This window comes from Rhinichthys klamathensis, unplaced genomic scaffold (genome assembly GCF_029890125.1).
Source record: "Rhinichthys klamathensis goyatoka isolate OS25496 unplaced genomic scaffold, OSU_Roscu_1.1 h1tg000281l_1, whole genome shotgun sequence".
Classification (NCBI taxonomy): Eukaryota; Metazoa; Chordata; class Actinopteri; order Cypriniformes; family Leuciscidae; genus Rhinichthys; species Rhinichthys klamathensis.
In genome coordinates this window covers 6,863,336-6,878,599 of record NW_026606800.1, presented here as the reverse complement: position 1 = coordinate 6,878,599, position 15,264 = coordinate 6,863,336, and the positions used below count along the sequence as shown (strand labels likewise).

The 15,264-nt window shown below is 34.6% G+C and overlaps 1 protein-coding gene and 3 long non-coding RNA genes across 4 annotated transcripts; all 4 read right to left on the bottom strand.

Moving 5' to 3' along the window:
* Positions 1-1,184: 1,184 nt before the first annotated feature.
* LOC130102955 (uncharacterized) lies at positions 1,185-1,897 on the bottom strand. The gene is made up of 3 exons (XR_008809306.1): positions 1,836-1,897; positions 1,631-1,694; positions 1,185-1,440 (listed from the first exon to the last, which is right to left on the bottom strand). It is a non-coding gene; the product is annotated as an uncharacterized LOC130102955 (long non-coding RNA).
* A 1,202-nt stretch (positions 1,898-3,099) lies between these two features.
* LOC130103054 (adhesion G-protein coupled receptor F1-like) lies at positions 3,100-15,064 on the bottom strand. The gene is made up of 10 exons (XM_056269239.1): positions 14,907-15,064; positions 13,045-13,191; positions 11,609-11,629; positions 10,840-10,961; positions 8,736-8,797; positions 8,492-8,631; positions 6,187-6,327; positions 5,902-6,077; positions 5,638-5,808; positions 3,100-4,554 (listed from the first exon to the last, which is right to left on the bottom strand). Exons 1-10 carry the CDS (start codon positions 14,965-14,967, stop codon positions 3,115-3,117), a joined length of 2,481 nt encoding a protein of 826 aa, XP_056125214.1. The 5' UTR covers positions 14,968-15,064; the 3' UTR covers positions 3,100-3,114.
* LOC130102951 (uncharacterized) lies at positions 6,284-8,326 on the bottom strand. The gene is made up of 3 exons (XR_008809302.1): positions 8,152-8,326; positions 6,469-6,666; positions 6,284-6,327 (listed from the first exon to the last, which is right to left on the bottom strand). It is a non-coding gene; the product is annotated as an uncharacterized LOC130102951 (long non-coding RNA).
* Positions 8,492-10,371, bottom strand: LOC130102954 (uncharacterized). The gene is made up of 2 exons (XR_008809305.1): positions 10,005-10,371; positions 8,492-8,797 (listed from the first exon to the last, which is right to left on the bottom strand). It is a non-coding gene; the product is annotated as an uncharacterized LOC130102954 (long non-coding RNA).
* Positions 15,065-15,264: the final 200 nt, after the last annotated feature.

Here is a 15,264-nt window from a genome sequence, read left to right as displayed (position 1 = left end):
TTTTATTGATCAAGAAAATGCACTTAATATTACTTGTTCTGAATGTTGTTCTTTTATTATGATCAGACGTCTCAACCGTTTGGTAGAGGATTGTATCTAAAATACTGTAGGGTCTAATTAAAAAAAAAATTTTGATTGTTGTTATTGTTATCATAATTGAATAAAAAATGCAAAGAAATAATTTTTCCTTTGCTTTTTTCATGGTGCGTACCTTAAAGGGTTAATCACTGTCTTGTTTGCTAAAACAGCACCGTTTTAAAACATGTCAGCAACTCCTAGCAACTGTTAGCTAGGCTTAAAATATGTTTTACACAGCGGGGTTAGTTGTAGCACAGTGTTACAACTAAGCCGCCAAGTGTACAATGATAATCAAATGAAAACAGGGAGCCACACAACTTTTCAGGTTTGAGTATTTATTTATACATTTAACTTTGTTGGACTTTCACAAACAATGTTGGAATTTAAAATGTTTAAAATTTAGTTTACTATGCATTGATCACTTGTTTATTAATTAAAAATATGGCCTGTTTTTAATGCAATAAACCCTTTAAATTTTGATTTTAAGCTCATTTGTATTATATTTACTGTTATTATTATTAATAATAATATTTCTACATGCAGCTGCCACACACAAATCTAATTCAATTGCAATTACAATATTTTATCTTTTTATTTATTTGTTGCAAAACTGTGCAGCCCTTTTCTATCCATGATATTGATCCAATAGAAGGATGATTGGATGAGGGATGGATGTATGTATATCTATCTATACAGATGCACAAACAATATCAAACTATACAAATAAAATAGTACTGAATTATGTGTGTTACACACAAGTGTTACAACTAACCCCTCTGTCTGTTACAATTAACCCTGCATATGGGGTAAGTTGTAACATTTGCACTTCTGTCACTTTCAGTGCAACAGTACAGAAATGTTAGGTCCAAAGAAAAAAACTTTAAGTGTTCATTTGTAGCAGAGATGTGTATGTTGCTTGTGTAAAAAAAAAAAGTTGAATCTAACTTAATAATTTTTTTAATAATTGAGCCAAAACCAAAATGTGTTAGGTTGTGCCCCGCTCTCCCCTAATCATTTTGGGAACATGCGGAATTTATTAAAACAGGGCAGAAAATAGGATGTTATGTAACTGGACAACAATGTCTCATTTAAAATGTCTGATAAAAATACCCCATTTTTCAAGTATACATACAAGTCTACACCCTTAACCACTGTATAATATACAATACAGTATAAAGTCATATTGTAACCTTATTTCTGTCATATCAGAACTTAGAAACATTTCTTACACCAAATACTAACAGACATTGCAGTATAGGAAACACTTTTGGAGTGTGTTTTAAGTGTTCAAAATGGCATATGAGCTGTTGGAGCGGTCTGTAACTGCTGAGGAAGTGTTGGCTTCAGACACGTTGTACGCTTCTGCAAATAGTAAATGTATGTTACTCACATCTATTGTCTTTGCATTAATTCATTAATCAGACATTTATCTAAATGATAAATATAACTCATGAATAATAACTATATTCTCATTATTAAAATTCTTAATTCTATTATAATTCTCATTATATATTAATAAATGTTTGTTTTTAGATGTATGTCATCTACTTACTCCTCCGCCGGATCCATGGCAAGAAATTGAGTCGAGGTGTGGATGATGATCCCGCACTGGTGCTCTGTGAGGTGATATAAATACAAATAAATCACATAGAGTCAATGTAAAAGTGTATATATGAACTGGTTAGAAGTTGAACATTAGTTAAAGTCCTATAGAGCACATGTGCTTTTAGGATGTACTATTATAGAATAGCATTTACATTGGTATGGCTGGTACTAAGTTTCTGTAGTGACAGCTTTCTTTGTAGCAACTCACGAACCTGCAATCAAAGATCTCTGGTTAACGTTCAGAAATGTGTTGAAATTGTCTGCTAATTACACAGAATGTTGGTTTCTGATTTGATTTAATCGATTTAATTGATGATGAATATCAGGAAATATCTGAAGTGGGTGGTGTACCAATGGACAGGTATTTCCTGATAACACGCACTCATACATTTATTTTTTTTACCATTTTGGGAGGAGTAAAATTTACATGGCTACAACTTGATGCATTTACAGTTTAATTTAAAATGTGTCTCAAACCACCTCCTGAAGTGGTTTCAGTGACTGGATTTAAAGTAGCCATCTGATCCGAGAAAATGTGTGAAGTGACTCTGTTTAAGTGATGTTCTGTTTAATGCTGACTTTCAATGTTTTAAACACGACAGCATTTTTTTTTTTTTTTGTTAGTTAGTTACTTAGTTAAGACATCCATCTAATGCATGTTCACATAAGAAAACAAGTAAAAACAGTGCAGGCAGACACAAAAACACTTTCGGTGTGAATGGTCGTAAATTGAGAGTAACCTCTCAAAAGGTAGCCTTTTGTTTTCAAGTGTTAGTTAGTGAATATCTACTTCATCAAGTGCTGTTTGTGTTCTTAAGTTGGCTATCTCAGAACTGTCTGTTACTGACTGAAAAGCCATTTCAGGTGATTGTTGAGAGAGCCGTTTGGACAAATGTGAATTGATTCAGACGGTATCGGAAACCTGTTTGCCCAATTCACTGAAAAGAAAGAACTGACTCAAAGGGGTGATTAATTCTCTAATGATTGCCATCCATGGTTCAATCAAAAGAAATACGGAACACACATAACTGCTAAAATATTCACAGAGAGAGCTCCGACTGACCTGAGAAACTCTCTCCCTGCGAATATTTCAGCAGTTATGTGTGTTTCATATTTCTTTATACAGATAAAATATATAGTATAGATAAAATTTCAAATCAAATCAATATTTCATGTTCACGTATTTGGTGGGCAGCCATGTAATGAGCAGGATAAAAACAGTAAATAAACCTAGGCCAGTATTAAAAAAATAATTAAGTGGCTTTACCTAAACTCTTTACAAAGCAACAGGAGTAAACTCGTACTTACCTTCCTGTCTATAAGCGTTCCAAATATCAAAATAAATAATCCCTATTAAAGGAAGTGTTACAAATGAAAATACAAATGAAATTCATAAAAGTACAGACATTTAGAATAGATCAATGTGCAGTATTACAGTAGAATGTTGTTATAGTTGAATATAGATAAAAATTGCATTGAAATATATATATTTTTAAATATAGAGACAGAAAGTGATACCTGCAGTGAATTGAGGATTGTAAACACCACATGAAAGCCTACTTCACGGGACACCATGGTTCCAATTCCAAATGCCCATGTTAGACCAAAGATAGGAGTCAATATGGCCACACATCGGGCAATGACCACCAGGGCATGTTTCTCATCCGGTTGAGTTGTGGCACCAACTCCTCTCCTCAACATCTTATACAGAACCACAATCAAAACCACAAGGTTTATGGCTACAATAGTGAGAGCTGGAATCACAAATGCCAGCAGGGCCTTAGACTCATCCCAGTTCAGCCAGCATGCTAATTGTTTCGTGATATATTTCTGAGGTCCAGCTGTCGACGCAACAGTAATGACCGCTATGAGCAAAGGTGCACCATAACCGACTATGAAGGCAATGGCCATCATTCTGGCCCTTGACATTTGGGACAAGACCATGACTGTACGGTAAAAGAGCAACAGCGCTGAAATTAACATCCAGAAGAAAAGGGCCAGGTAAAAAAAGTGCATGAAGAAAACCGCTGGACTGCAGCGATCCACTGATGTTGGCTGCTTTTGTTTTGCGACTGCGGCGGCTCCAATGATAAAACAGATGTTTGCGATCAGCAGGGACACGGCAATGTTGACTATGGACACATGTCGCATGTAGGATGTGTCATTTCTTGTTATTGACTTCCACACAATAATCTCAATAATGAGGCACAAAATCAAGCTGGCCATTGAAATAGCAACACCAATGTATGTTATGTAAGCCAAGAAATCACTTTCATCAGGAAATGGGGACATCAGGATTGAAAAAGAGGTTGTGTGGTTGCATTCACATGTAATATTGCCAAGTTTGTTCCCTGAGGGCTTTACTTCACATCCACTGGAATCCCATGCGTCAAGACTGAAGTTCCAAAAGACACATTGAGGATTTCCCAAAGACTGATCAGTAATATCAAATACAAAAGAAATGTTGTTAACCGTTTGGTTCACCTTAACAACAACCACATCTCCATTGATGCGCACGTTATTATTAGTGTCATTGTTATTGCTAGTATTACGAGTAGGTAGGACATTATCAAGAGTTGTGAAGATTATGATGGTTATGGATGTGGATACAGGAATCTGTGGTATCAGAATCTCAGTAGTTGAGTTTTGCAGGCTTGATATTATCCTATATGAGGAGCTTGAGTTTGAGTTTGTTACGATTTTATTCAACTCAATAGATTTTTCAATTATTGTAAAATTGGCATCTGTGAGACGGTCACTTATATTCTCAATAGCACTCAGAAGTGCAACGCTGGTGTTTGATGTGTTCAATTTTTTCCATGATGAACTGCTTTCATTTAAAACAAGGACATTCACTGCCGTAAGGAAATCCTGGAAATCAAATTGAAAATAATGTTTTGTAGAAATCATTTTTCATCAGATGGGATATCGAAGATAATGTACAAATATTATATTGTGATTAAAAAAAAGTTGGTAACACTTTCTATGAAGACCATGCTTATAATGAATTATAGCTCCATTTATACTTATTTATAAGTATTACTATTTTATAAATGTATTTATAAAGACTCATTAAGACCTATACTGCATTATAAGAACAGTTATAGTTACATTTATATTATTTTTATAATAATAAGTCATGCATTACTTTTTCGCTGTGCATGCTCATAATCCATTATACACTGATTTATAAGTTATTTATTTATTAATTAGTCAGTCGTATGGTTCCCTGAATGCATTTATAAAGATGCAACCTGCATTGCTATCATGTTCTATATTACAGTTACAAATTCTGTCAAATAAGTGATGAATATATTGTTATTAATAGCCGTGTTGTGTTCTTATAAATACTTATTGTGTTTGATAATACACAATAAGTATTATTGTTATTAATAATACCATTGATAATACCATTAATAACCTCTATAAATGCATCATTGATGGCTTTAAGTAAAGTGAAAACATAGGATGCAAATGTTAGGAAATCATGAAGATGTGCCCATCATACCTTTTAAGTTGTTTATTTGAGGAGATATAGATTTTAACAAATCAAAATTACCATTCATGATCTCTAATGCAAACATTAGGCATTAAAGATAATTAACTCATTGGTACAGCAAACAAGGGTCTCTGGAACTCTTTTATTGATAATTTATAAATCAGTGTATTATTGATTATGAGCATGCACATTGAAAAAGCAAATGCAAGACTTATAAGTAATTATAAAAATAATATAAATGTAACTATTACTGTTCTTATAATGCAGTATAGGTCTTAATGAGTCTTTATAAATATATTTATAGAAGAGTAATACTTAAGTATAAATGGAGCTATAATTCATTATAAGCATGGTCTTCATAGAAAGTGTTAACAAAAAGTATTTTTTAAAAGTTAAAGTTACAGTGACTAGCCACAGTTTGACGGATGTATTTCATGCATAAATAATGTACATACCTTCATCACAGGCTCATTGATGAAAATGGATTGTGAGATATTAGCAATTTTTACAAGTATGTCAACAATTCTTTGGACAGTCGCAGGAGACTGTGTTATCTCTTGTTTATTGCCCACTGTAGCAGTACTAAGCTCACTAATAACCACTGGTATGTCCTTTGGAACCAAATTCTAATTAAAGAAAAGAAGAAATGTAAATATCAGAAATATTTTAAATGGACAGTTGATTTATTTTTTCATTAATACGTAGATGTTGAAGATTACCTCAACTTTCTTTTCAATTTCTATGATAACTTGAAGTGTACAGTTCCTGGCAGTCTCCTTCCATTCAGTTGATTTACATAGATAAGTTATATTGCCTTCTTTGCCTTTTTCACAGGGTCCTAGCAAAATGGCACCTTCTTTTCCATCTCCAAGTGTTTTATTATTACAGGTCAATACTGGAGAAAATATTTTATTGAGTTTCAGAAAAACAATTATTTCTTTTAGACAGCTGAACAGATAAAAGGACATTCAGCTGCATCAAATTATGAAAAACTGAAGGTTTACCATCAGCGACTTTCTCAATTGTGACATTGCTCTGGCCATAAGAGAAGCCTCGAAGTTCCGGGATCTTGAGTCGGCATGTCAATTCTTCAGGATCATTATCTGTGCAATTGATTCGATGTTTTAGTGTGGCGCATCTCTCGTCTAATTCCATAAAGGGTAAATAGAATCATTGGGGAAAAAAATAATAAAACATATTCACCATGGTGAATTCAATAAAACTTGCCACTTGCAACTGAAATTAGTAACTTTTGTAAGAATATATTGTCTGTCTGTAAGTACAACCTGGAGATGTCTCTTGATCTTCACGAGTATCCCACTCCACAGCATATTTTGCATCGCAGCATGTCAGTTCCACAGTCTGATCCTTACACTGAAACTGTCTTTTGTTTTGACCCACTTGGATATTGGGAAGTGGTTCAATAACTATATCTTCCCACAGAATGTAATTTATTTCCCTTTTAATGATACATGCGTATCTACCTGCAAGTAAAAATAAATAAATAACGAAATATTGCAGAAACATGTTCCTTGTTGCTATAGTAGACACACAACCAATGAAAATAATGTGTTCTAAAATCAGTGTGACTGGATGATCAAAAGTCTGAAGCTAAAAGCTCTGATTTTTGTCAACTATAGACTCCAGACCAGACCACAAATCAGTCTGGATATGTATATATTTGTACATATTTCCCTCTGCTTAAGAAACCTCATCTTGACCCATCTATCCGTAGTAATTTCAGACCCATCTACAAATTACCTTTTATTTCAAAGCTCTTAGAAAGAGTTGTGTACTGTCAGTTGAATTCCTATATCAGTATGTCCAATATTTTAAATACTTTTCAGTCGGGTTTTAGATCAATGCACAATACAGAATACAACATTTTTTCTATACCAGCTAAAACTGACATTAGTTATGCTTTGGATGCGCTTAAAAATTTGAGGAATGGGATTCCTCAAGGAGAGCGGAGGCTTCACCCCGGATCGGTGCGTACGATTTGGGATCAATTCGGGAGGGCGGACGTGGACGTATATGACCTATTAGGGGAAATTGAATGGAATAGAAACTGAATAGAATTAATTAAACTATTTAGTGGATATATTTAAACCACATTTCAAAAAATACTGTGGGCATATAGCGATGGAAAATCAGACTAACTACGTTTAAAACTACGATAACACCTTTGTGATACAGGTGATTCCATTTTTAAAAAGTCGAAGTCATTGTAATATTCCAATAAATTGACTTCTTTGCAACGCAGATTGACATTGTTAGATTGTTTTATTATCCTCCATGAATCAAATGCCCTGCTGATGTTCACCATTGTGAACAAATATGTATAGTTTAGATAGCAATTTTCTGATTCTGCTATAAAGTATTTTAAACAAATAATTTAAAAAACAAATAAAAAAAACGAAAACTAACCAATAGTGGATAAAATGTATGTGCACAAATATGGATAGCATTTTATCAGATAAAGATGAAGTAATGCTAACTATACTGGCTGATACTGAAAAAAAAAAAAAGCCAAATATCGGTAGACCACCACAATATTTGACACCACAATGTGACATTGTCATGATTGAAGAGTCTATGATACTTTTTTTGTTTTTTTTTGTCTTTAGTCATTTTGTAGTCTGATAGCCCAGATTCCTGGTCACTTTCACTGTATGGAAAAGAGCAGCCAATTATTTCTTATTTCGTGCTTCATGGAAGGAAATAACTTTTAATTTTTGAATGAACACAAAGTACAGAGTTGATCATGCCAGAGCAAACAAATACTGCATGTCTCAAGCTTTGACTTACACCCAAGTATAGTGGAACCAGACCTAATAAATAAAGGTAGACTGTTCCACAGCTTTAGGCCAGATAACACATACGCACAATTGACACATAGCTTTAATCTTGACCTATGAACAGTCAACATGTAAGATATTATTGATAGGAAAAAGATACATGTGACTCACCTTTGTCTTTCTCATCAACTTTTTTCACAGTGAGACTGCTACGATCTTGTGAAATGGAGTATTTTCCGTTCTGTTGTATAACTTGTTCATTCACTGTCCAACTCATGTTACCATTAACAGAAACTGGGTGTTTACATACCAGTGTCATATCTTGCTCAGGATATCGTTTTGTAAGGGAAAAGTTTGTTTTTTCTGAAAGTAAAATCCATAAACCTTTTTTTTTTTCATCTTTCTCATTTTTATTAAAGGTAAGTAGCAATAATCATGCTTATAAAAAATATAAAAATGGTAGAACTAAAAAAAAATTCTTTTTTTCCAGATTATATACTGACTACCTTACCACTTTCAGCAAAATGATCCACAGCTACATTATATCCAATGGATTGGAGATTTTTGGCAACCTTACTGTTTGCATCTACAAAATTAGCTGGGTTGTTGCTTGTTGAAAATATTTCATAGTCTACTATAATGCTACCAGGCCTTTGGAGCAACACACAAACCACAACAATGAGAAGACTGTATAAACACAAGCAGTAAAAACCAAAATGGACCTTTTGAGTCAAAGTTTAGATTGTAGACCTTACCTGAAACCAGTGACCCTTACTGGAGCTTTGAAGGTAGACACAGTTTTGTAATTTTCTTCAATCTGTACAAAGTAAGAGTAACCACTGTACATTAGGAAGTGTACCTACTGTGCCTCTGATAAAATTGAAATTAAAGTATGCTGTCTAATATGAAATTACTCTGTGGCAAGAACTAGAGATATATAGAGACTAATGACCATACAGAAAATGATCATTCTTTGGGCTCCTCTCCTGTCATTAGACAGATATCTTCATGTTATCTGGATAGTTATTTATGTATATAATGTGTTACGTCATGTGACGTATGTTTTTTTTTATGTGTTTCTGCGTTCTGGTGTTTGCTTGTTTTTGTCTGTGCAGATTGCTGACAACTCTTGCTGATTACCAGGCGCTTTGAGTTATCCAATTGGCTCATAGTGGAGAAGTGTCAATATATAAGCAGTACACAATCAACCGAGAAGCAAAGAGAGGGGAGACGATTCGTTTAGCTTGAGTTTCCCTTATATCTCCATTACCAGACACACTTGGTGTGTAAATTGTGCGTTAATCAAACAAACAATGTAGTGAAAATAAGTGTTAAAGGGATACTCCACCCAAAAATGAAAATTCTGTCATAATTTACTCACCCTCAAGTTGTTGCAAACCTGTATGAGTTTCTTTCTTCTGCTGAACACAAAGGAAGATATTTTGAAGAACGATTGGAACCAAACAGTTGTTTGGCACCATTGACTTCCATAGTAGAAAATGTAAATGGTGCCAAAGTTCCAATCGTTCTTCAAAATATCTTCCTTTGTGTTCAGCAGAAGAAAGAATCTCATACAGGTTTGCAACAACTTGAGGGTGAGTAAATGATGACAGAATTTTCATTTTTGGGTGGAGTATCCCTTTAAGGGTATTTGTAAGGAGTGGGGTGTCCCTTGTTTCTTTTAAACCTTTTCTCTTGTTTTGTGGATAGACAAGGGAGAAAGGTGGATTGTTTTTCTTTTGGGTGTTTACTTTTATTAGGCAAGTTAGCTTTCTTCTTCAATTAGTTAGCAGATTATTTTGTTTGTTATTTTTTGGGCCCCCATTTCCTGAGGTAATTTGTATTATATTTTAATTACACTTTATTATTTGCTTCTCGCTTTATGGTTATCATTTTTGAGAAACAAAAAAGTCGTGACTCTGGGTTTGGAGATGGATACATCAACGTCTCCCCTAACTGTTGTTGTTCGTTTTTTTAAGCATAAACACTCAATACATTTTCTACACAAAATATGAAACACTCACCACTGACTTAATTTCACGAGCATAGCGTTGGTACTTCTCCGCATTGGGGTAGTTGAAACTGGTATCAAAAGTTTCATCTAATTTCATTAACATTTTAACTGTAAACGAGACTAAACAAGACAAAAAAAGTGCATTTATTCATCTTTTTCTGTCACTTTTTCCGTTCACCCACCGCATTTATGACCATCAGCAGGACAAAGTAATGGTGGTGGATTCAAAAACACATGAGCAAAGAACCAAGCATCTCTGTATACCTGTGACCTGGTATAGATAAAATCAATTGATAATTAGCATCTCTGTTCATGTGTTTTTGTATTCACTGTCATTATTTTGCCCTGTTGATGTTCAAAAATATGGCAGATGAACTAAAAAAGTCACGTGAATGAAACAGATGAATACATTTGTTGTATAAATAGCTTTATGGAACAATTAACAAAAATATAGTAATTATAATAGAATTTCAATTTTTTTTTCTCTCATTTTGCTGTATATACCTTCTGGTGCTGTCATCAGTTTAGAATATTTCAGCAAAATAAAACAAACAAACAAACAATAATTATAGACCGAATATTACATATTGTCTATGATTTTCTGAATTCACATAAAAAATATAACAGTGTGCACATAAAGTAGAGTGAGAAGCGCACACACGCACACGCACACACACACACACACACACACACACACAGACACACAACATACACATACACACACTTGGTTGTGTCTACAATTTGTTTCCCTGAACAGATAAAAAAAAATAACATAAATTTTTTCATTCTTCTTTTCAGAACATAACTGGTGTTGTAATAGGTCTAACTATTAAATCGGGTGTTACAATTATAGGCGTTGCTGTAGTATTTGTAGTAGATTTTGTAGTTATATAAATTGTAGTTGTAGTGGGTGCTGTAGTTGTTGTAGTAGGGTTCGTAGTTATAGAAGTTGTAGTTGTATTGGGTGCTGTATACGCATTCTCACCCCAAGGCGTCACTAAAATGACAATTTTGACCATGCTTCAATATTCGACGCTTTAGGCACCCTTTAGCGTCAGTTACATGACGCGATCCGGGCGTCATCTTACTGACGCTTTACCTAAGCGTCAGTTAGATGACGCGGGTAGGTTTAGGTCTGGGGTAGGGTTAGGATTAGATAGCGTCGTCTAACTGACGTTAAAGGTAAAGCGTCAGTAAGATGACGCCCTAGGATCGCGTCATGTAACTGACGCTAAAGGGTGCCTAAAGCGTCGAATATTGAAGCATGGTCAAAATGATTCCCAAGGCGTCATGTAGGGTTCGTAGTTATATAAGTTGTAGTTGTATTGGGTGCTGTAGTTATAGTAGGGTTCGTAGTTATAGAAGTTGTAGTTGTAGTGGGTGCTGTAATTGTAGCACGGTTTGTAGTTAAATTAATAATGCATTAATCATTTATCTGGCTGACATAAGTCATTTGAAAAAAACTTGCACAGCTCCTCTGTGATAAAAAAAAAACATGCTCTGGTATGGAAAATAATTCAATTGACATTCTAATAACTGTAAAAAGGTTGTATTACTTTATGCATGTGTCATCAAAAACATAGTGGTAGGCTATCAGGTCTTTACAGTACATACCTGGTGTTGTTGCTGTTGTTGCTAAAAAAAAATGAAGAAATAAAAATAATTGTACAATGTAATTTATTTCTTGAAAATATGACACCAATAATCAAATGTTAAAAAATATAGAGCTAAAGGTGCACTAAGGAATTAAATGTTTATTTGACTGCCTATATTGTCTCTTCCTAAACAACAACCGTATTTTTCGTACTATAAGTCGCTCAGAGTATAAGTCGCATCAGTCAAAAAATGCGTCATGAAGAAGCGCATTTATTTATTTGTTGTTAAAGCACCAATCTGTGGACTTATTCATCCGGCTCTGGCCATCTTGCTTTCAGCCCGCCGCCCGCTATTAGCTTTCTTTGTTTTCTTCATTACAGGACAGGGGTCGCACACAGGACGAGAAGCGCAGCGCCGCGTCGCGACTCGCGTCGTGACTCGCGTCTATAGGACAACTCGACGTATCGCACATCGGACGCGCACTTTCTCCATTTATGACCAGCAATATTGTTATGTTATCAATTACAATTACAATAATTACAATACTAACATTTATGATTATCTTAATTTCTTTGCTTACAAATGTTAAACCATTGAGCTTTTATTTTGGCGGAAAACCGCAGGGAGATAACCTTGTTTTGGTTAACAACAGATTTATAAAAGATTCTCGTTACGAATTTGGGAAGCACGTTGCATTCCCAAATGTAAATTATAAGCGACTCAAACTCACAGCACTTGCAGAGTAGCATTTACTGTTAATCAAAACTGGAAATGAACACAACCGTTGCAATTTGATGAACGCACTGAGCCATATCACATTCTTACAAACATGATTCTTTAAAAAAGGTTACTATAGGCAACTGACGAATAACACAGTTTCAAGTAAATTTTACTTGCATTTGGCGATTTAGGTAAAATGCTACGGGTGTCCCGCAGATGCCTTGTGAGCTCGTTCAGCGCTGTTTCAATCATCTTACAGGGATCGGTCATCCCTCGCAACCATAGACTGTAAAAAATGCTCGCAACCAAACAACCACCGGATTTACGCAATTCACAAAGGTCATACAAACATGGAAAAATCACATCCCCGAAGACACAACTGGTCACACTGTCTCACAACAGACATAAATATAAAAATACCAATATCATTTTAATGATATTAATATTAATTATGAGCCTCTCCTTACTCCTTTTTTTTATGATTTCATATTATGCAGCATTAGCTGTCAATCATTCCTTTGCATGTGTCATTGTTGTTTATAGGGAGGTTTGGGTCTGTTACATTGTATCACTCTTGCACGAGTAATTGTGACTCCATATGTGAACGTCAGTTCATTCTATGGCATCTTTACAACAGAATGTTTAATTTACCAAAATTATTTTCCAAATTAAAAATCACATGGATGAAAACTAAAATTTGAACCATGGCTGGAGTAAGAAAATATGAATATTACCTGTACATGTGTTATTGATGCTGATGGTGAGACTTGAGTTTGTTACAGTGAATCCATCCAAACATGAGCAATTGTAACTTCCTATTTCATTTGTGCAGTTGGAATCTGGACCACATACAGATGGACTTAACAGACATTCATCTATATCTAGAGTGGAAAACAAAAAAACGAAGTAAATGTATAACATAAAGATATAAGTACATAAAACATGAAAGACATCTGTATCTATACGAGGTTAACAAGAACTGAGAAAGAATTTTAAAAGATTTCTGGCTTATGTATGTCCAAAACACTCGCATAACTCCTGTGTGATGAAAACAATAACATTAAATGTCTGAGATGAAAATAATTATTAGAGAAATGTTGGGAGTTGTTTTGTCAATCTTCACACAACAGCAGGGACGGACTGGGGCTAAAAAACAGCCCTGGACTTTCTCCCAAATAGGCCCATCATCCAGCCATTTGCCCCTAGCCACTAGGATGTCCTGATACTATGCCACAATACTGTAACCTATATCAGACAAGGTATTCACAGCAAGTAATATCTCAAAAACAATGATGACAATTGGGGTTTTGTTTATTAATGAAGCCTCAGTCTTCAAATAAAAACAAAAAATGTACAATGCCATTACATCTGCATTGAAAATAAAATACAAATAATGAAATGTCACTGGCTACAGAAACCCTAATTACACAAACTTGTAATTATAAAACATTTAGTTACTATATACCAGGGGGCTCCAACCTTTTTGTGTGTGAGGGCTACCTCAAGGGATAAAATAATCTAGAAGGTCTATACTCAAAAATATTTATTATACATATAACATGGTGGTGTTTTTTTACCTTACCTTTACCTTACCTTTACTTTTAACTTTAACTTTTTTATTTTTCACCATCATATGCGAAATAATAAAATATCTTGATATTCTGGTTCAACAATTGGTGAAAAATTGTAATATTATTCTCTAAAAACCTATTGTAGCATAAACATTTAGTATAAATATTTAATGCAAAATAAATAAATAAACTGCCATAACTTCTAAACAAAAACATTACTGCATTACATTTAATAGCCTACATTTATAGGCCTACATGACTATTAATATAACAGCATTTTTAATATGAATACAGGCACATTTCTGCCAAAAAAGTTTGTTTTACTAAGTTACAGTTAATTCATAAGTTGTGGAGTGAAATGTCTTCTAACTGGTTTGTTCTTGGAACAATGTTTCACCTGTTTTTTTGCGTCAAGATGTTGAGAATATCAGCGCTGTTTAATCTGGCTTTTAACTAGCTTAAATCACAGCCATCTGTGGGTTTATAATAGAGATAGAGAATTCTGCGCTGAATTGAAATGCTTCTCAGTGGATCGCGCAACTCTGTGTAATAATGTTCGCGTGATCGAGATCAGTCCGCACAGCTGCTTCGGCCGCGATTCGACCGTTTTTTTGGGCCGAGCTGATAATGCTCCGCGCTGGCATCCAACTTAAAGGTGCATTGCTGCCACCTACAGTACTGGAGTGTGAAACAGATTAGTGGGGGGAAAAACAGGTTATGACTGCGTGTGTGGCGGGTGGTGGGCCGGCCCGCCGGCCGTCCTGGAGAACCGGCCGTTCTGTGATACTCCAGATCACACAGATGGCCAGTCCGCCCCTGCACAACAGACTTCCACAATAAAACATTCACAGTTTTATTAAGCAACATCTCAGATTGTGTTTTAGAATACATTGGTGATGTTCCTGTTAACACTTTATTTGTAAAAAAGATAAACAAAATGATAATAAAAAAGTTATTAGCTTCCCAATAACCGTTTCCTTTGTCATGAATTTATTAGCACTAAGTGCTTCATCTGTCAATCATACCTTTGCATGTGTTATTGCTGTTTATAGGGAGGTTTGGGTCTGTTACATTATATCCACTCATGCATGAGCAATTGTAACTCCCAACAGTGTTGTAGCAGATTGAGTTTGGACCGCAGACCTCTGATCTCTCAACACATTCATCCACATCTTTATTAAAAGGAAGTTATGGGAAAAAGAACAGTTTGGGTCAGTTTAATCTCATTCCTTGTCATCTTTACAATACAATGCTTCATTTACAAAATTCAATGTAAATATTCAATGGATAAATTCTAGATAATTATGTAAGGTTATACTAAACACAAATCTAAACTGTACCTCTGCATGTGTTATTGATGCTGATGGTGAGACTTGAGTTTGT

Coding starts and splice junctions, on each gene's coding strand:
- LOC130103054 (XM_056269239.1), bottom strand. CDS start 14,967: ATGAGTGGATATAATGTAACAGACCCAAACCTCCCTATAAACAGCAAT. Junction 11,630..13,044: donor CATCAATAACACATGTACAG/GTAATATTCATA, acceptor ATTTTTTTTTAG/CAACAACAGCAACAACACCA. Junction 4,555..5,637: donor TCAATGAGCCTGTGATGAAG/GTATGTACATTA, acceptor TTTGATTTCCAG/GATTTCCTTACGGCAGTGAA.